This window comes from Mugil cephalus, chromosome 21, assembly GCF_022458985.1.
Source record: "Mugil cephalus isolate CIBA_MC_2020 chromosome 21, CIBA_Mcephalus_1.1, whole genome shotgun sequence".
NCBI classification, from domain to species: domain Eukaryota; kingdom Metazoa; phylum Chordata; class Actinopteri; order Mugiliformes; family Mugilidae; genus Mugil; species Mugil cephalus.
In genome coordinates this window covers 20,174,927-20,196,927 of record NC_061790.1, presented here as the reverse complement: position 1 = coordinate 20,196,927, position 22,001 = coordinate 20,174,927, and the positions used below count along the sequence as shown (strand labels likewise).

Genomic DNA, 22,001 nt, shown 5'->3' with positions numbered 1-22,001 from the left:
AATTCTTATTCTTAGTTTAGGGATGTTGCCAAGAAAACTGGTTTCAGACCCCTTCCTCCCAAAATCATCTGGAAAAACATCAAATGTGTCAGGAGACTCTGCTGTCACAGCCTGAAGATGGCCTCCTTCCATGTGCCCCTCGCTGCATGTTATCTCCCCAGTAGTTAACCCTGTGTGCCTTGCCTTCCTTCCCTCCCCCTGTAGAGAGTGCGGATGGTTTGTGCTTTAATTTAACCTGCGTGTGTGTGAACTACATCCCTGACACTATGGGCTTGAGTCATGATGCCTGGGAGATCAGCAGAGACACACTTGAGTTGGAAGTAAAGCTGGGGACGGGATGTTTTGCTGATGTGTTTTACGGTAAGGAAATCCAAGAAAAAGCAGCCTTTTTAAATTGCTACCTTGGGCCACCCTGAAAACACATGCCAAGGTTTTCATTTATCCTGATCTAAAACGCGCCAAGAAACAATTTGCAATTTTGTTTACCATCAGATGAAATGTTGCCTTATCCCCCTTTAGCACTCCCACATTTAATGCATAACATATATATACATCAAAACCAACTCCTATTCATGGAGACTATTTTCTGCCTCACTGTTATTTTCAGTGACATGTGTGCTCTGCAGTATGGAACTCATAAATGGTGACTAAGTAAATGTAGTCGGATAAACTCACTAGAATAAAATGTTTAACCCCGAGTAAATACAAGTGAATTCCTTTTTTCTTTTACAGCTGACAGATCTGCTTTGTAAATCACATCTCTTATACTGAGTGAAAACAAGTGCACTCTAATATAAGAAGCTTTGCCTTTAACTGTACGATCATTTCGGATTTTGTGTTGTTGACTAAGATGGGCTTGCCAAAATAACAGAAACAAAAGAAAGAAAATCTAAGCAGAGTTGAATCAATCGCTCTCTTTTGAAGGTTATTTGAAACCCATGCTGACCACTATAACCTTCATGAAGATAAGATTTAGTGCAGGACTGTCATATTAAAATGTTTTCACTAGTGTACCTAATGTGATAGCGTCCCCTGTGGTTAATCTCGTGTATTAACAACTCAGAAAATTCTCACCTCTTTCTCTCCAGACAAACAACTTTATTTCATGTAACCAGACAAATGACACTATTTTAGCTCATGTATAAAGTAGTGCCAGGAGTCATCCATATGTTACTGGCTTGCAGTGACACTGACTGACAGCCAGACACAAGAGCCACTGGCTTTTCAAATGTGACCCTGATTAGCTGATTAGCTGCTGTCTTCTTCTTCTTGTTTGTAAGTATAGCCACGTGTCTTATTTCTACAGCTTGTCTCACTGAATGAGCTTCAAGATGAGATACTGCTCAAGACAAAAGTGCACTGCTGACAACTGCTTTAAAAGTTGCAGTGTTAGCTACTCTACTAAGTAACTTCACTTTTTTTGTTCAATAATCACAGTAATTACATGTGAAATTATATAAGACATGAAAACAGTGATGAAAAAAATGTGCAAGTGCATTTTGTTAAATAACATAATTTGTTTACTTGCAGCTTATTCGCTGTCTTACCAAGTTTACTTTGTTTCAGTTTATTCTCTCTTAGTTAATTTTGGACTTCCATACTGCAGATTTGAAGGGTTTGTCTTCTTATCATATTTCAGCTGGACAGATTAGACAGTTAGGGGGTCTCACAGATGACACCCAGCCTCTAAGATCATATGACTGGACCACCCATCAGGTGGCCATCGCCCATCCCGCCTAAAGAAGCTTTCTCTGATTTACAGTATTATCTTACTCTTAAATTAAGCCTATAAACCACTGATAAAGGAGGCCAAATGTCAGTTCCTGGGGTCTGTTTTCCCTTTGGGTCGCTTCTACTGCTGTATTCTTGCATGTATTTCTGTGAGATACAAGGGGTACTACAGTATTGGAGTAATTACAGTGATCCATATCTTAATAAGAGCACAGTAGCTAGAAACTGTGCACGTTGGCCTCATCATCATGCTGTGATATAGCAACTGACATGCAACCAGTGAAGAGCTTATCGGGTTGCTTTTGTTAATCATCCTACAAAGGATTATCTACTCCCGTGTTGGCGTATTGTGGTCTCAAAGCCCTGCTGAATCTCCCTTCCAGCCATTTCAAATCAAGGTCCACTTTAAATCTCCTACCCATTTAATTATCCTTCAGCCCAACCTCTGCGCATGAGAACTAAAACTGAACTGATTCCTTATCCTGTCTCCTGATCCCATTATGTGGTGCATGTTTACCTCACTGTCATTTCAAAGCAAGGCTTTCCCCCTTGTTTTTGACAGTCCCCTCTCAGCCACCAAGCATCTCTTTGGGTTATACAACAGGGATGTCAAGCCTGGCTTTGAAATGACATAATCTGAAAATGAATCCATGCTCCTGCCGTACTGATACCAGTATTCGTGTGCATGCACCAGGAACGTGGAATGGCACCACCAAGGTGGCGGTGAAGACTCTGAAACCTGGCACCATGTCCCCTGAGTCCTTCCTGGAGGAGGCTCAGATCATGAAGAAGCTCCGCCACGACAAGCTGGTGCAGCTCTACGCCGTGGTGTCGGAGGAGCCTATTTACATTGTCACAGAGTATATGGGAAAAGGTAGACAAACGTACTAGCATGCACATTTACAAAGTCATTCAGCCCTTTTCATTGTACTGTTGAGCAAAATGTATCCTCTATTTATCAATCTGCACTAGCAGTCCTTTTCTGATTCATTTCGAATTTTAAATCTTTTGTTAGATTACATTACAGTAAACAGGATTATTTTTCAACCCTTGTTTGACCTGAATTGAGCGTCCTCAATTGTAAAATGTAGCACACTAGCCCATTAAAATGTAAAAAATGGCCTAGCTCAGCTTTTCATGCTTAGTTCTGTGCCAGTGTGCGTTAAGTTTATAGCACTGTGTGAAATGTATTTTGTTTAAGAAAGACACCTTGTTCCTTCCCAGACAGAGCAGTAACTGCTCTGGTATGATAAACCCTCTGATTCAAAGAGACTAAGGATGATTAAGACTTTCAAAACACTGCAATTCAGAAACCCCACAAAAATAGCTGTGGATGCACATTAATCACCACAGAATGCAATAACGGAAACTTTGATGTGCATCACTTGGCCACATCTGGGTCACACCAATAAGCCAGAGAGCAGGATGTGTTTTCAGCAGACAGATCCAGCCTGAGATATTATGAATGTCAAAGTTTTTGTGGTGAGCATCTGTATTTATTTTATAAACTGTCATCTTTGAATGTACAGGGTAAAATAAAAGTGAACAGGCAAATTACAAACCTCTTGTCTCAGAGACTTGCAGATTATTTTTTGCGGTTTGGGATGGCTGAATTTGAAACAGTTCCTGTCCATTGTAAGGGCACTAGGATACTACTTGATTGGCTGACATTGTGTCTTTGTATGTGCATGGGCTAATTTCACACATCTCTCTATGTTCACTGCAGGAAGCCTGCTGGACTTCTTGAAGGATGGAGAAGGACGAGGGCTGAAGCTGCCGAACCTGGTGGACATGGCAGCACAGGTATACTATGTGTTTGTTCTGTGACACAAATAGTTACACTTCCTGACTCGTAGTGCAACTATTTGTGTTTGGACACGCCTTCTCTTTGAATTGAACAGCCAAACTTTTGACCGGTACTGTATTTGTATAGATAAAAGCTGTATGGTTATGCAGAATGTAAGAGCGAGCGACAAAGTAGTATTGACCAATAACGTTTCAGCGGGATCTGGTTGCAGTTAAGTAAACAGTCCACATGGAGAGCAAAAGAGGAAGAACACTCTGTAATACCTTGTTGACTTGCATGCTAGTCTTAAGGTGCTGTTCAGAAAAGGAAGTCAAACAGGAAGCCTGGATATCTGTTGGCCACACTAAAAGCCCTGAAACATTGACTAACTTACCACTGGAAACTTCCTGGAAACAACGGGACACATTTTATTCACTTAAAAACATCTTGATGGTAAATGGTCTAGTATTCATACAGTGATTTTCTACCTTGTGTCCTTGAGCATGACACTGAACACATGAGTTCTTCTGGTGTGTGTCACTGGTGTGTGAATAAGTGTGTGCTCGTGCGAACAAATGGGGGTGATCATTGTGACTGTAAAGCACTCGAGTCCCTATAGAAAAGTGTTGTATAAATAAAAGGCCATTTAATATATACTCCAGCATCATCTCCCTTTTCTGTGTTGTTCTGTTGTTCGCCATTAATAAGCTCCAGTTGCAACATGAGCGAGCAGTTAAATACCAGTAGCTCCATCCTGACAAAACATCCACATGAATGTCAGGTCCAGAATTTGTCCAGCAGAACATCGAGTTGCCACAAGATGTTCATTGCCATTCACCTTGCATGTCAGCGATCACAATGTTGTGGCTGATCAGTGTATATTTGTTTTTATCACAAAAATGGTTTTATATGTATTTAACAGTATTTTCAATACTCTCTTTGTGCTGTGCTCCAGGTGGCAGCAGGAATGGCCTACATCGAGAGGATGAACTACATCCACAGAGACCTGCGCTCTGCTAACATCCTGGTAGGGGACAATCTGGTGTGCAAGATTGCCGACTTCGGCCTGGCCAGGCTCATCGAGGACAATGAATACACAGCACGGCAAGGTACAACACCCCACATACACATACACCCCCACTCCTCTTTCACAAGCACTAACAATATTAAACACACTCTCTCCCTCTTACACTCACTCATACTCACACAGGCTGAACTATCTTAGTTCATGTAGGAAAATTCTCTGAGAGGAATGCAAAGTTTCCAACACGCCCACAAATTTGTGACACGCCCACATCAAAATGTCTACCCCGTGAAACCACAGTTGGCTTGAAGCATTTGCTCACTGATGCAGAAACAGAGAGAAGATATTCCCTGTCCCAGAAGAGATGCAGAGTAAGGTTTTACACTAGAAGGGAGTTACTACCCAGAGCTGAATTGGCTGTTTTCTGACTGGGAGTAGAATATTTTGTCAGTAATGACTGATGTATCTGCCTTACCATTTTAACGCTGGGAGCATGCTTGTTTGATGTTACATGTGAGTAAATGTTTCTATATTCCATTCCCACGGAGAGGAGGGTTATGGGTAATCCCAGGTTACAGTAGCTTGCAAAGGAGCAAGTTGATTGGTTGATTCATGTGTCAGGTTTCAGATGACATAAGAACTTAAACTGTATTTTAGGTTAAATGTCACCTACTATATTTCTTCCAGAACCCTAGGCCACATCTCATGGAGCGGTTCAGTTGTCATGACAACAGCTGAGATGTGTGAAAGGTTAAGGGAGCCAAGCTACTGTGTCATCATCACTTTAGGGGAAACTCAGTGGGGAAGCAGCTGACAGATTAAAGAAAGAATCGGACAGATTAGATTTAGAGAAGATGAGATACATTTTACTTTGCATAAAAACAACATTGCTATGTGGTGGGGGGGCGGGGGGTGTCTGGTCTGGTCTAGGTGGGTGCTACATGTATATGTAATATCCACATGAATGCCAGGTCCAAAAGTTTCCCAGCAGGTTCGGGTCATTGGATCTGTGCTAATGGGGAATGGGAGGTCGTTGCGCTTGATGGGTCCCAGAGGGAGTGTGTCATGAGAAGAGCTGTGGAGACCTGGTTCATAGGACCACATTACGTCTGTGCTTCAGACTCTACGGGCAGACACACTCCATCTGAGTAGGCTATACATCCCTCCCTCTGCGATAAGGACAAGGAAACACCACGAGACACGATCCATGCTGCTGTTGCTATGCAACTGGCCAAACAACCACATCACCTTGCACACACTGTTTTGCCAACTACTTTTGTGTATTTGTTCATAATGCTAATTCTGTAATTTTTTTGTTTACATTAATTTAATCTCATTTTGTTTTATCTTTTTTTTATGAGTGTTTGCTTTTATTGTAACAAAGTTACTGTGACAAAGTAACGTTAATTTCCCTCCTGGGTCATTAAAGTCTGTGGAAGTCTAAGTTTACTAGGAGGTGAAAGAGCACGTCTTTGAAAGCAGGCAGCATTTTTCCCAAGTAAGACGAGCCACTGTTTATTAATATTAATGCCACCTCACTGTTCTCCTCCAGGTGCAAAGTTCCCCATCAAGTGGACCGCCCCGGAGGCCGCGCTGTATGGGAAGTTCACCATTAAGTCAGACGTGTGGTCGTTCGGCATTTTGCTGACAGAGCTGGTCACCAAGGGTCGGGTGCCTTACCCAGGTGAGGTGGGGGAAGAGGCTCAGCACAGCTTTCACCTGGAGCCACTCAGGCCATGTCAGCTGTGGCCTGATAAGGAGAAATTCTCCCGTATGAAACACTTGGGTTGTTGCCGCAGCACACACAGATTTCTCTATGACAACAGGCTCCTCCTGCTGTTTATGGAAATATAAGGTTCTTTTAACACATGGCTAACATTTGCCTCCCTGCCAGAGCGTGAGATAACCCCTCACTGGCAGCACTTGCATGCGCAACAGGTCCCATTTCAGACTGATGCAGATAGAATGGTGGACCCTGTCCTGAGATCTACTCTGAGTGCAGCTCCATGGAGGGAGGGGGAGCTCATGTTTGGCCAGATGGTGCTGGTAGGATGAGAGGCTGAGGAAGGTTAGCACGCAGGGAGGTGAGGGAGCTGCAGAAAATTCAAGTCAAGACAAAGTTACATTACCATAATAAATACTACATACATGAATGCACTTGTTAATAGAGAAGTTCAATGGCAATTTAAAACAATTTAAGAAGCTCATCAAAGCAAGGCTAAATAACAATTATACATAAATAGTTGTGCTGTTTATGTTTTAATTTTGTTTTTTCCTAATCGTAGCTGAATTGAATTACTACCTCGTGTTTGCTGGTTGTGCTAGTGAATGATCATTTTGGTTTGCTATTGTAGTTAAACGTTTACACAATGTTATCACAAAGAGCGTTGAATCTCGTCAGTCAAAGCAAATAAGAAAACACTGATCAGAATTTCCTGCTACGTTCATCACTAAAAAGCTGCTTGTAGAGTCCTTCCACCTGAGACCAGCCTCTTTGAAACTTTAAAAAGAAAAATTATACAAAAAATAATAAAAAAAAACAAAAAAAAAATAATAGGATGAATCTTTTCTCTCAGATTCTAATTTCAGACACAATATAACTGATTTAGTGAAGATGTTACTGAAGTATACACAATGGAGTACATATAATGCCACTCCCACATACAAGCTACATGTCCTTGCTGGTTTAAAAGGTTTTATTCTAGACAAAATTCTGGCTGCCATTCTTAATTCAGAGGCTTTCTGCAAATTAGAGACGTCATGAAAAGGTTGGCTGCCTCTGGAGCTCTGGCTGCCTGCGCAGAAGGTCATCAAAGCTGAATCAAAGTGTTTGGTTTTTGTGGAGCTGTCACATTGATCGGTTTGAGAGCCCCTGGGGCAAACTCACCTTTTACGTGCGTTTGATTTTCAGGCATGAACAACCGCGAGGTGCTGGAGCAGGTGGACCGGGGCTACAGGATGCCATGCCCTCAGGACTGCCCCATCTCGATGCACGAGCTGATGCTGCAGTGCTGGAAGAAAGACGCAGAGGAGCGGCCAACCTTCGAGTACCTGCAGGCCTTCTTGGAGGACTATTTCACAGCCACAGAGCCTCAGTACCAGCCTGGGGACAACCTCTAAACCCCCCCCTCGCCAAACCTTTTTCCCTCTCTCTCTTTCTCTCTCTCTCTCTCCCTCTCTCTCTCTCTCTCTCTCTTTCTGTCTGTCTCTCACTCTGGGGCTCTGTCTATGGCAGGACTGGCCCAAGCAGTGCTGTTCAAAAAAAAGAAAGAAACTCTGGAGCAATCTCAGCCAAGCCTTTTTATTTTAGGGATCTGTACAGCTTCCTCAGCTCAATCCGAGCATTTCAATTCCAACACCAACCCTTAAGATCACAAGCCTCAGTCTCCGACACGCCCCCTAGTGTCTGAACTCAAATGGGACGATTAGGACGGAGGATGGACGGAGACGGCTGGGGCTGTGCTAATGCAATGAAGTACCTGTATTCAGTGTAAATAAGAAAAGCTTGTTTGAGTTTGTCTGCTTTGGTTAAAGATTTTATTTTCTCCTGCAAAATAATAACAATGGTAAAAAAATGATTGATGCAGAGGAAGGCGAGCACCTGAGCAGGCACAGTTAATCTGTACATGTATTATACTGTAGCTCCTGGATTATTTTCTAGAGATTAAATTGGAAGCCTCAGTATATATTTTTTCCTCACTTTCCATAAGAATATTCACCCCCATATCCTTGTCTTTTTGTTTCCCTCATCCATATAACTTCGATTATATGTAGTGTTGTAGAGTCTTCTTCAGACGAGCATGATGCTGTCCTTCATTAGCTTTTTTCTTTTCATGCCTCTTCATGCCCAAAAATCTTCCACATTTTTGGAAATCACAGTCAAGCGTGCAAGGATGTTGAACATATCCCTCCTCGCTTATTGAGAGAATTTGGTTGGAAACCTTTCTGTCTTTCGACCAAAAGTATTTAGCTGGATGAAAAGAACGGGGGTAATTTAAGAAGAGTATGTATGTCTTTATTTGAGCTGTCATTGCATGGTCTCTCCTCATCGCCAAGGATCTTCATTTTGTGGGAAGTCGATGCAGACCTTCACCTCATCTCATACACATCCTTCACTGGAGCCTGTGGTGTCGCTGGCCTGCGGCTGAACCTGGACCACCTTACCTCCTGAGATTCTCTTTCTTTTGTGTTGTACTGACACGATTATATACTCAGTCTTTTGAGTCTTTTGTTTTTTACTGTGATCCTTTAAGAGTCTGTTGTACTGTATGTTCAGGAGAGCTCTGGGGCCAATTCAGGTAACAACTGAAGAAGTTCAAGTTTGAATGTGGAATGAATTGAAGATTTATTTAACCCTGACCTGATCTGGTCTTATTCCTGATGGTTTCAAGACCAATGGAAAACCCTTATTGTTCAGTTGTACAGCTCAATGGTTTTTAAGTGTGGCTAACTTCCCTCCTTTGTATCTTTCATTTTCCATTTTTTAACATTACTTGTTTTGTTAATTCAATGATATGGCGTTTGGAACTCAGAAAAGACCAATAAACATTTTACACTCTTTCAAAGACACTTATTTTAACCAATCTGGTGTTTATGTGCTTCAACTATAACCTGCTTCAAGGTGTGTATGTGTCTACTTAAACATATTGTCACTTGAGAAGACACAAGCTGTTTTAGGACTCTCAAAGACACAAGGACAGATTTTTTAGTCTCTTTTATGGGGTAGCACCAAATGCTACTCTGTGAATGTGCTCATCTAAATGGAATGCGGCCCAGACGAAGGAAAATCCCTGCGCTTTTTTCTTGTTACAATGACATCTCACACATTCTTCTGGCAGCTTATCAGTGTGTCCTGTAGGGCTAAATGCTACACTGTGGAGAGGAGGGAAGTGTCAGCTGCAGGTAGACAGCAGTAACCAGCATGTTTTCTTTTTCTGCCCAATTGGAATCTCTTATATCCTACACAGTTGATTATGAGATTGAAATACATAACATTAGATAAAGGCTAGCTGGAACAGCTGCTTAGCTGTAGTGGCTGAACCACACTTAATTAAAGGTCCAGTGTGTTGGATTTAGGGGAATATATCAGCAGACATACAATATTCATTCTATTCATTAGTGTGTGCAGTAATGGTCCAAATATAGTTTATATTAAAGCTTGAAAAGGTAATGGATTCTCTTCCGTGGAGTGTTGTCATGCCGCCATGTTTCCACATTAGCCTGGACTGTACAAACTAAACACTGGCTCTGCAGAGGGATTTTTTTTCACACTTAGATGACTTTCTCTAAAGGTTCTCCTTTGTATTTGGACGGTCATAGGAATCAAAAGAGTATTTAGTTGGTTGCAATCTTCAAACGACCGTTAGACCAACCATTAGATGCCACTAAATCCTACATATGGGTCCTTTAAACCACGTTTTGGTAATATATTAATCTCCAGAGCAAATCTGTTCTGAATATTTCTGCTTTACTAAATATTCCTAGATGATCAGAGCTGATCTCACAGCACACATTTTGACTTATATTTGACGATCTGAGATGGAACAAATGCAAACATTAACAATGGCTAAAATTACACCCAGGTGACACAGATCTCTTACACTTAGCTGGATCACCATTTTTCTTTCTCTATTTACAAAGTTTCGGGTCAATTGAACTCAATTTTATTTATATAGCATCAACAACAAAACAAATTGTCTCAAGACGATTTACGAAAACTGAATCTCCAGAGCAAGTCTGAAGACAACGGTGGCTTTTAACAGGAAGAAACCTTGAGCAGAACCCAGCTCATATGGAGGGACCCATCTGCTGAAGGCCAGCTGAGCAGAAACAGAGAAGAGAGAGGAGAAACAAGATAAACAAACTTCTGTCATAGATACATATATCAGGCTGAAGGAAACATGGATCTAATAATAAAAGATATAGCGATATAATTGTTCATCCAGGTAGGAGTGGACAACTGCAAGCCATGAAGACTGGATTTAGCTCCACAGGTCAGATATACAGCACTCCTGACCAGAGACCCTCACAACAAGATGACAGAACTTATTCTGTCATGGCCTGACAGCTCGTCTGCTCAAGAGCGGAATGTCACACCTTTACTACCTCTCATCATTGCTTAAGCCTGGTTAACAGTTTTAAAGTGTTTTTTTAAAACAAACAAAAACATAACAAACATAACTTGAAAATGCATATCTGATTTCTTTCAGATTGTGCAATCAGCCAAATCTGCCATGTGTTTGTATCACTAAACAGGTCCAGAAGGGGTGGAAGGATGTCAGTCCACCACTTTGGTTCAGACTAAAACATAAATAGGTTGGATGGGTATGGATAAAAGGTTTCATCTGAGATGATGGACACTGATAACTTTGAAAATTGAAAAGTTGACTGTGATGTTCAATGACTTGTCCCCGCAAGTGTTCACTTGGAATACTGTTTAGTGCAAATTTAACGAACTGTGACTGAAAGTTTCATATAAGAATAGTACATCAACACTGAGTTTTGGTTAGATGCAGGACATGTACTATGGTTTGTTTGACCCATTCATCTGCCGCAACCTCCTCTTTGCGTGGACTTTGTCACTCTCATATTTTACTTCCTGATCTGACTTCCTAAAGGGTTTCTGTAGTGTTTTAACTGGAACATTTTTTGACAGAAAGCCTTGAATGCAAACTTCTAAACCAACATTTTACCCCCTAATAATCTGCATGCACACATGTTAATCTGACATGACGAAAATGGTAAAATTGATCATTTTGGCTTCAATCGAACTTTATTTCTTTATGATCATTTTGTCCGTTTTCTTTATCTAGGCCTGCTACTAACTATGCTCTTTAATGGTGCTACTTGCCTAATGCGCCAGTATTTAAAAATAAATAAACAAAGTATTCTCCTTGTTAGTAATCCATCCTTAGCTGGTGGCCTTTGCCAGAAAGGAAGGTTTTGAATTTGATGCTGTTCATTCACAGTTCATTCTGTTCTTTCCTGTAGTGTACCTCTGATGCTGCTCTGATATTTCATTCATGTAACTTTTACATTGCAGCCGTCCACTGGAAAAAGTACCACAAACCTGTGTCATGAGAATTGATTCTCAGAACAATAAAGTGGCGATAACCCTGCCAGGAACAGGAACCCTCTAGCTGATGGATTCTCTTTCAAAGTGCAAGGCAAACAATCTGGGACAAAATCATTACTCAGTAACTCCACTGCACAAGCTCCTTTTATGCTATCAGAAACTGGCATCATCTGCTAAGGGACATGCCCTGCACATTAGATGTATGTCAGGTGGTGTGACTCCCTCCTCCTATGTGTTTAAAGGACCAGCAGCTGGAGCTGTCTCAACCACCCCTCCTTCATATTATCAATTGCTTTGTCCTGGTGGAGCCATAACCAGCTGGGATGCACCTCTGTAGAAGAACTCTCCGCTCTATGTCCACTTTAAAGCTCTAAGGAACACAACACAGAGACACCAGGTATGAGTACTCCATTTCCATACTGCAAATATGTTCATCCTTTTTGGACTTTTTAATAATACACTGTGCACGTTAAAATGTGCGGGTGAAAAAAATAACTATCAGGGTATGAGATTGAGAACAGTGGATGTGTGTGTGCTTTTATTATGTAACACAGGACAGCAAGTTCCCAGAGCTTTCTGCAGAACCCTCCACTGCTTTCTTCTCTTCAGTCGCGGCCAGGTGAGACCCACCCAAAGCAGATAGATCAGGTTTCATCCAGCGTTTATTGTGAGTCATCAGCTGACATTGGAATCAAATCAATTTCTTTTAATACAGCACACACAAAAAGGCGTCATGTTTTTGAGTATCATGAAAGTTCTGCTGTGCAGTCCCTCACCACTATTTGTCTACTCTACTTCCAATGGCTTTATTGCAGGTATTAGTATGTGAGTGGTGAATGAATGATGGAAGAAGCAGGCATTACCATCTTTGTCACTATACAGAAGATCTACTACCCGTTACTTTGCATCGTGGGTATTCCAGGTTTGTATTCCTTTCCTTACTTAAAATCTGCAATAAAATATAAAAAGGTATAAGATTGTATAAGTTCTATCTATGGCTTTTTTAACCACCAGCTGTAGGGTGCAGTGACATTAGACAGTTCTAAAACATCTTGACTTCATGTTGTTGTAACATTGATGGACAAAATGTTTCGATATCTCCTGAATTTACTAGCTAGTTTGAACTTTTTTTGAATTTTTGACACATCAAGGCCACAGGGCTTCTGCGTGTCTGTGTGTATTTGACACGATTAAATTGCAAAAAAGAAATCAGATTAAATCATCAGTATCATGACGTCACAAGCAAATATATTTTGTTCTTTCTGTATTTCCTCCCAGCAAACCTCTTCACTTTCTACATGATCTGTTTCCGTAAATGTGGAATGTCCAACACAGCCATCATTTACCTGAGCTGCCTGGCCATTATGGACACCTGCTACCTTGTATGGGTAATTCTGATTGACCTAACTCTCACCTTCTGGATATTGCAGCCTTTCTGGCACTCCCATCCCTGGTGTGGCATTCTGGGATTCCTGCAGTATGGTTCTCTCTACAGCTCCTCCTGGATTGTCGTGGTTTTCACCATTGAACGCTACCTTGTCCTACGCAGCACAGCCTTAAAGCAACGTTTTTCCCAGGCCTGGGTCACCAGATTGACCTGTGTAGCTATAGTGCTTCTGTCCCATCTGGTGTCTGTGCCACTGGGCTGGATAAATATCGTCAAACCTATGAACCTAAGCATTGATGGGGTGAAAGTAACACTGCCAAGGTGCCGCTACCGCGAACAGATCTACTCTACAGTTACAGTGTGGATAACTACTTTCCTCTCAGGAGGAATCCCGATCATATTGGTTATCATCTTCAACTACCTTATTGGATACAATCTTTGCCATGCCAGAAACCTTTTCACCAAGGAGGAGCGTCGGGTTATGCATGGGAAGAGCACCAGGGGCATGCTGAGGAGGACCATTCTGCTTCTGGGCACCGTTTCAGTGGCCTTTGTGGTGCTCAGCCTGCCTCGCTTTGTCACATATTGTATCCTGAGGACCAAGTACAACACTGAGAACTTCAACAGGAATGACTACAGAATTCCCATCAATGTAGCTGGAGACATGGCCAACATGCTGCAGAACCTCAACTCCACCACCAACTTCCTTCTTTACTGCGTGGTCAGCCGCCGTTTCCGGCAGGAGCTGCTCCGAGTGGTGACTTGTAAGGCGAGGGCACTTGAGTTGAGCTCTGTCCTCAACTATACTACCATGAAGGTCTTCTCAGTTGTAAATCATAAGGCCTCACCATCCACTGACCCTGTTACTGTGGTGCTAACCAATCTAAAGCAGATACAGTAGAAAGGAACCCAAAGAGAGCTCAAACTGATTCAGAATCCCCATTGATGCTTAAAAGTTCATTCTTGATCATAGAAACAGTAGTTTAACTAAACACCCCTCATTTCAAGGTCCACTTATCATCTTCTGTAGCAGATTGATGCATGTCATTCTTTAAAGGGTGACAAAGAAACTCATCCTACTCAGGTGGTGTTGCAGTCTTATCAAGAGATGGAATAACAACAAAATGGAAGTTTTGGTTGGAAACACAATTAATGAGTTAGAGATCTGAGATAAGCCCTTCTGTACCACTCTCTACTGGCCCTTGGATGCTAGAGGAGGCTGCTGTTGACATGTACCTATTACAACATAAAAAAATGAAATATGGAAAAGAATCTAGTCAGCAGATCCATTGAACAAACTTATACAGACTACATCAAGATATATACAGATGCTGCAAAAACAGAAAGTAATAAAGTCGTTATGAAAGTAGAGAGGGGGAGAAATGGCAGGAGGAATGGAACACAGGAAACAAGGGTAGACACTTCTATAGTATACAGAAAAACTTGGAGGAAAAAAGAGGAACAAGCAGAAACAAAAAAGAAGAAGACATAATTTCAAGGATGAGGTTTGGGCACACAGGTCTAAATAGCACACTGAAAATAATGCCACAGGATTGTGTCAATATTACAGTGCACAGGAAACTGTTAATCATGTAATTATGCACTGCCCACAGTATTTACAAGAAAGACAAATTCGAAATAAGACTGGAAAAAGAACATATCAAATTTGAAATTAAAGAAATATTGAAATTGAATTCAGGGCATGTAGGTTACAGTGCCTTGTTTATATTCTTGGAAAAGACGAAGCTAAACCGGAGAATATAGCCAGAAGAGCCTTTATTTATTCCACTGGTGCTTATGTATGTTCACTTATTGCCATCGAATTCCATTTATCTTGTTGTTATTGTTTAATTATTTGCATTTAGTTTCATTATGAGGTTCAGTAGTGGGTAGGCCATTTCCATCCACACTCCTTTTCAGAAGGTGGCAGTAGTGCACCTATAAGTCAGAGAGAATAAACAAGAAGAATAAGAAACGAAGAAGAAGAAGAAGAAGAAGAAGAAGAAGAAGAAGAAGAAGAAGAAGAAGAAGAAGACGAAGACGAAGACGAAGAAGAAGAAGAAGAAGACTGTTCCAGCACGAGAAACATCAACGCCATCTTGGACCGGTCTAAACTCAGCCTCCAGCTGCAGCTACTATGGTACAGAATAGCTGGACCGGAGCACTGTGCAGTGGACCAAACAAAGCAGGACACGAGGAATTACGTTTAACAAGTGAGATTGAACATCTATATTGGTTGTATTTAGTTGTTTCAATAGCTACAGTCCTGTAATAATCTGTTCAATTGTGGCTAGCTAATAAGGGCTAACTCATGTTTAGTGCTAGTTCTAAAAGTTATGCTGTGAAAGCTAAATCTATGAAACTCTATAAATCATCTGTCTATAACACAGATGTAGATTACAGCTGACATTATGAATGCCATTGTAGAAATAAGCCTAGTGCGATTGGTATAACACTGACACACAGCGTGGCACAGACCTACTTTCATACACAGTATCATTGTTTTTTGTTGGTTCAGAGTAAATATACTATGCTATATGACACAGGTGCAGCCGGGATCACTTGGAGCTTCTGTTTAATTCAATGTGTGTTTTGTGTGTGTTTTCCCTGTAAAGGGGATGGAGCAATAATCCATCTGCACACCAGTTCCAGTCCATCTTCCACCATCTGATTGTTTGGTGTCAGACAGGCAATGTGGCGGTACAGGACAACACTGTCCCTGTCTGCAGTGGACATGTCCTCTGTCCTCTGACAACATTTAAGGCACGGTTTATGATTGGCACCAAGGAGGATGCTCAGGGAACAAATTGAGGAGACACAGTTGCATTGATAACCATCATTCAAACTTGTTGTCATTGGTTGTGTCTGCTGTTTCTTAAAATAAGGCTTCACCACATCACCAAATCGCCAAACTCGCCTCTCTTACAGTGTCAGTACAAGAAATATGCTACTCAAAACCGTCCTCTTTCACTGGTTTTAGCTCAAACTCTTTCATCAAGGATTAGATAAGCCATGTTAGATAAGATAGGTTATTAGGTTACATAAAATAAATAAGATTGATTAGATAAGAATAGAATATATATGTAGGTATATATACGTGTATATATGTACTATATATTATTGTGTGTGTGTATATATTGTATATTTGCATGAATAACTTTATTTGTTACAGATGTATTTATGTATTTCAGACTACAAACATCATGTACCTGGACACACACTAAAAATATTCTGTTACTTTTAAGCCTACTGTCTGTGCGCAAAGTATGAAAATGCTCATTGTCAGCGTAACTAATCATCCTTTATGATAGACACATGTCTGACGTTTGCAGCAAAGAAAACCGTAGAAAAATCGGTTCAGAATCCTGTGAGTTCTGGTCACATGAATTCCTTTTCAACAGGTGAGTGAATCGAGCTGATAACCGGTCCAAGATGGCGGCCACACGGCTCGTCAGCGCCTACTGGTGGCAGCAGTCAATGCAGCGTCGATTCTATAGTATGTCGGTACATATACAAGTCTATGGGTAACTCTACAAGTTAACTTGTAGCTGAATGCATGATGTGCAGAGTATGTCATAGTTTGTCTGTCAAACGTACCTATAGTTTGTCAATAAAGGAAACTAAAGTTTTAAGTGTTAATTAACGTTACTCTTGTAAAAATACAGGTTATTGTCACAATATGTACAGCAGCAGAGCAACACGTTTCTGTTGTGTACGAACACTGTCACTTAATTATGCAGGTTTAGCCTGTTTCCAATCCAGCCCTGCACTGACTCTGCTCTGCTTCCAATATGAATATGAATATCAGGTGTTTGAATATGCTTTGAATGGGGATCCTTAAGCAAACGGGAAGTCCAACACAGATATGTTAAATTTTGAGAATAAAACATTCATTGTCAACAACAAATCCTAAAAGAAAGACTAAAATGTGTTTTGTTTCTACAGGCGTACAGTAATGTGTGTGTGTCTTGGTCAGATGATGATGATGATTTTGCTTTTCCATTATTCACAGAGTGGGCGTGCAGCAGGCAAACCCAGTGATATTTTATGGCTACTACATCCTCAAGTTCATTATGCTCGTTTTTTTTTATTTGTTTTTTCAAAATAAATTTTGGTTTAATGATTTCAGTGTGTATATAAGTACTTTTTCAACTTTTTGAACATTTTAGTAACACCATGGTGATAATGATAACCATGATAATTTTGGTCACAATTATCATAATATGAGATTTTCATTACATCTCTAGAAACAAATCATGTCTTCAGTGGTAACAGCAAAGTTTCTGCCAGAAACTGGCCATTGAAGCTCTTGGGGATTGGTTTATTGCCCTTAGTCACCTTTCTTATACCGGTATATGTAGTTATGCAGAGCGGTCCCGCTCTAAAATGTTCCATATCCCATCCCTGGACTCAAGAATTGAGATCATCAGCTTAGTATCGTCCAGTGATGACTCAGATGATGAAGGACACAGAACCAGGTCAGACACCAGACCCGAACTGCCAGTAGTCGTGATGATAAAAACAAAATTGGATGTACTAATGATTCATGAGCCACAGCAAAATTACAAGAAGACACACACAACAAAGACCCTACAACAGTGACAAAAAACAAAACGTTTCACTTGCCCACTTTCTGGTAATTTGCATTACTGCAAAAAAGTCCCAACACTGTAGCACGTCAACCAAACCAAACACCGGAAGTAATCCCAATGAGTTTAGGCATAAAGGTAATGAATCTAACTCTGGCAGGGATGGAGGAAACCCAACGCTGGTCACAGTCAAAACTCAGAAGACACATCTGAAGAGGATCAAGATTTTTTTCTCCAGGATATGGAGGGGCTTTTTACTGCTGCACTGCAGAACCTGAAGTGTTACCCTGAAACAATCTTTAGCAGTTTGTAGCTTCACAGAACAAGAGTTGGCACCATTTGCTAGCTGTAACTCTTAGCTGAATTTTCCATTTATTTTACTCTTATTATTACTTTTACTTACTTAATAATTATTTTTTTGTGCAATATGAGGCACTAAGTGTTACAGTAAAACCATATTCTCTTAATGACAATCAGGAAAAGGTATATCATCCGAATCCAGGAGAATCCAGGGATGTCCTTATTATCAGTACCATTACAAGCGGTTTCCTATGAAACTATATTAGTTATATGTACTGATGTTGAAGCACTTGTCATCTCACTTCACAGCAGAAATACCTGATATCTAAATCAAGTTTCAAGTGACAAATCAATTGACATTTCAAAATGCTATAATTGCAGCTGGCCACTAGATGTCACTGGTAGAGTAATGACAGACCCAGATGCGGCTCTGCTGCCTGAGTCTTCGAAGCTTCGAATCTTTTTTTGGTACAATCAGAAAGAAGCCCCGGAAGGTTGACAAGGCTTCACGCGCCCATTTTTAACCTTGGTAAAAAGATAATCGTTTTACCAACTTTTTTTTGTTTTTTAGAATTTGTGTTCGTCTGCTGCTTAACACCGCGCTCGCTGCTGGTTTTCTTCACCTCACAGGATTTGAGCTGGCAGGAGCTCAACAGCGCCACCCTACTATCAATTTATCATAGTTTTATTCTTTGGTCAGGAGTGCATGAGTACGGAGGGCTGAAAGTGACAAAATGGAATAAATAAAGACACCATTAAATAAATCAAAAAATAAAATTGTCAATAATTTAATAAAAGTGGATGTAAATGCATTCAAAAAATTAATTGTGTTACTTTTGGCTAACTAATGTGTAATTAGTTAAAATTGCAAATATGTATATTAAATTAATTAATTATGTCACTGTAGGCACTGACATCATGAATTTATTTTATCTGTCACCCTCACCTGTCAAAGTCTGTAGGTGGGACTGGTGCTGAACAAACCAAAATGATTGCTTTGGTCTGAAGTTGCAACTTTTCAAAACATAGCACGGCCATAGAGGATTTGCATGAAGTGTATTGACCTATCGAGACTGGTAAGAGTTAAATCACATGGACTAGGATTTCTGGCTTTTGAAATACCACATGCTCTTTTAGGAAACAATATTCTGTGTGGATTACCAGCCAGTGAAATCACAGAGTGGTTTGGAGTGTTTGTGCTGACCATCAAGGAGACGCATGGAACAAAGCGGTATAAGGTACCTAATGCTAAATTCATGATTTCTATCCCCCTACTTTATTACAACAGCTACTGTCTTGTCCATTCTAAAAAACATACTCAATGATGTCTGTCTTTACAGACAGACAGACTTTGATTCATTTATAGCTGATGAGGAGCTGGACTGTATTGTATGTAAAATCCACAGAAGCCATCCAAACACTGGCTACAATGCGGAAATCTCAATGCTAAATGGTCTTACTTTTATATAGCTTTTCTAGCTATCGGTGCTCAAAGTGCTTTTACAGTCATAGATGCTTCTGCCCATTCGTTCACACAAACACACACATTCACACACCAATGCCAGAACATTAATAATCAGGCTCATCCTCTCCACGGATTGACTGTAATGGCCCTCACAGTCATCATGGAGACAATACTGTACTGTACTGAACACATATTACACACATTGGTGTTCCTCTGGGGTCAATTTGACCCCAAGCTGTTTTAGCTGTGTAAAGCTTGTCCGCTTTGTCCTTTAGTTTGCACATAAAGAGAGTGACCTGGGGGTGGCACAGTGGATATGTGGTTAGCCTTGATGCTCCCCAGCGAGAAGTTCTGGGTTTTCTCCAGGTGCTCCAGCTTCCTCCCTCCAAAAACATGCCTCCTACCCTCCAAAGACAGATTTGTCTGTGTGTTAGTCCTGCGATAAACTGGCGACCTGTCCAGGGTGTACCACCTCTCACACGATGACAGCTGGGATAGGATCTGGCAACCGCCGCGACCCTAGTGAGTGAATTGAGAATTACCTGGACTTTTTTCACCTGTGTAATGTTATCAAAATTAGGAACATCTTGTCTCAAAGTGATGCTGAAAAAGGCATTCATGTCTTCCAGGCTGGATTAATGTAATTCATTGCTGTCTGGCTGTCCAAATAGCTGCTTAAAAATCCTCCAACTTCCCAATATTATCCTATTTTGCCTTCCCTTCACTGGCGGCCTGTAAAATCCAGAATAGATCTTTCTCCTTACATTTAATTCCCCTAAAGGCCTTGCTCCATTTTATCTTAAAAACCACATAGTACCATATCACCCCCCCAACAGATTGCTTAGCTCTCCAATTTCAGGCTTCTGGTGTTTCCTCAGAGCTTTCTGCTACCAGACCCCTCTCCTGAGGAACCAGCTCTATGTTTGGGTTCAAGAAGTTCTGGGTTATTGTTAAGTTATTGATGCTATATATGGAGAGTAAAATTGAACTGAATTGAATAAGTAATGTGCAGAAAATATAAAGGCATTCCAAATAATTCAGATCTTCTGTAACACCACAAGAGCTTCAGTAACTTTAACTTCTTTAACTTTTATGCTAGTAACCAACAGAAAAAAACTGCATTTTATCTCTTTTTATCCCTCAACACGTGTTTTCCACTTCTTTAATTTTCTACTGGCTGCATTCATCCTTCTGTGAGTTTGTTCTCCTGCCTTGCAGTTTCTTTATTTTTATGATTATGAAGAGTGAAGTGGAATAAAATCCATAACAGCGGTCGTTATTTATTATATAATATATCATTTTAGATTATATATATTATTATATATGGTGTTTGGGAACAACGCTGTGTATATAAGTGTTTTTTTCTTTTTTTTTTTCTTATTCAAATCCTCTGATATGTTGTAAAGCCACGCTTATTACTTTATCGTAACGTGTGAATCGCACTGTCCAATGACCTTGGGACCCCTCGAAGCCCCGCCCTGCGCGCTGTCTATTTATATCAGTGCAATAGTAGCGTTCTGACGGTTAACGTGCTGCGTTACCAGTGCCGGTGGAACTGCAGCGTTACTATTAATCTGTATTGCAGACTCGGATCTGTACGTCAACGGATGTAGCTTCGCACTGCAGCCGGCATTGCTTCGCACAGCCCGTATATTCAACTCAAATTGTCTGACCTCTGTCAGCGTCCACATAAAAAAATACACAATATTTGGTCCCTGACCCAAAAACAATGACAGAAGGGAACAGCCTGCCAGAAGGAGATGCAGCCGGTACGAATGAGGTGCCCGCCGACGCACCCGCACAGGAGAAGCGTCCGCAGGAGGACGAGCAGAAGGAGAACGGGAACAGCAAAGTGGACATGCCGATGAAAACCGCAACTCCCGGAGGGGACGAGGTCGAATTTGTGCACCCGGAGGGCGGCTGGGGGTGGGTGGTCATGCTGGCAGCGATGTGGTGCAACGGCTCGGTTTTCGGGATCCAGAACGCCTTCGGGCTAATGTTCCTCTCCCTCCTCCGGGAGTTTGGCTCCGAGAATGATGCTGACCTCCGCTTCAGGACAGGTGAGAAGGGTACCTGAATGTTTGAATGAACCACAGTAGCTTATATCTATACAGATATTGAGTATGTGGACATACACTGCTTTAGAAGAAAGATTTGTTATTAGAAGGTCCCAGGAACCTCAGAGACGGTCACACGCAGAAGCATAAATTACACATAACTCCTGAAGGAGTCTCACCCAGACACTCTGTCCTCCTGGGACATATCAAAGGCTTTGTGGCGGGGACTGACCTCTCCACTAGCACATACACTCCAATTCCAAGCGTAAAATCAGTCAAGTTTTCTAATGCTGTGCTTTGTTGTCTTTACTACACAGTAAGTAACACGTATTTCCATTTAGCAATCTGTAAATACTTAAAGTTAGCTAACGTCAGTTAGCAGTAATCCGGTATGTCGTTTCCTGGTGAGAGAAGAGACTAACGCATGACACAAATGCCGTTCAAACAAAAAAAACAAAAATTTAACAGCATATCTGTGGGTATACTACTTAATGTCAGAGACTAAATGTCCTGGTAGTAACTGTGAAATGTGTGGTTGTACTGGTTTGTGTCTGAAACGTGCGGTCCCGTTTCAAAGCTGTTAGCAG

General features: G+C 41.1%; 3 protein-coding genes and 1 long non-coding RNA gene across 5 annotated transcripts in view; all 4 read left to right on the top strand.

Moving 5' to 3' along the window:
- fynb (FYN proto-oncogene, Src family tyrosine kinase b) overlaps positions 1-9,101 on the top strand; it is a 67,472-nt gene extending 58,371 nt beyond the window's left edge. Inside the window, exons 8-13 of one of the 2 annotated variants that reach the window (XM_047573353.1) lie at positions 205-360; positions 2,426-2,605; positions 3,458-3,534; positions 4,473-4,626; positions 6,094-6,225; positions 7,453-9,101. In XM_047573353.1, coding sequence (XP_047429309.1) covers positions 205-360; positions 2,426-2,605; positions 3,458-3,534; positions 4,473-4,626; positions 6,094-6,225; positions 7,453-7,661 — 908 coding nt within the window. In that variant the 3' untranslated portion in view covers positions 7,662-9,101. The remainder of the gene's footprint in view (positions 1-204; positions 361-2,425; positions 2,606-3,457; positions 3,535-4,472; positions 4,627-6,093; positions 6,226-7,452) is intronic. The other variant, XM_047573352.1, reaches the window with a different exon arrangement.
- Positions 9,102-12,459: 3,358 nt separating this feature from the next.
- On the top strand, positions 12,460-13,938 carry LOC124999497 (probable G-protein coupled receptor 139). Its single transcript, XM_047574416.1, has 2 exons — positions 12,460-12,538; positions 12,895-13,938. Exons 1-2 carry the CDS (start codon positions 12,460-12,462, stop codon positions 13,902-13,904), a joined length of 1,089 nt encoding a protein of 362 aa, XP_047430372.1. The 3' UTR covers positions 13,905-13,938.
- A 470-nt stretch (positions 13,939-14,408) lies between these two features.
- LOC124999208 lies at positions 14,409-17,128 on the top strand. Its single transcript, XR_007111171.1, has 3 exons — positions 14,409-15,216; positions 16,405-16,499; positions 17,016-17,128. It is a non-coding gene; the product is annotated as an uncharacterized LOC124999208 (long non-coding RNA).
- Positions 17,129-20,882: 3,754 nt separating this feature from the next.
- The window catches only part of slc16a10 (solute carrier family 16 member 10), a 28,662-nt gene continuing 27,543 nt past the window's right edge, over positions 20,883-22,001 (top strand). The window contains exon 1 of the mRNA XM_047573979.1: positions 20,883-21,417. Coding sequence (XP_047429935.1) covers positions 21,087-21,417 — 331 coding nt within the window. The 5' untranslated portion in view covers positions 20,883-21,086. The remainder of the gene's footprint in view (positions 21,418-22,001) is intronic.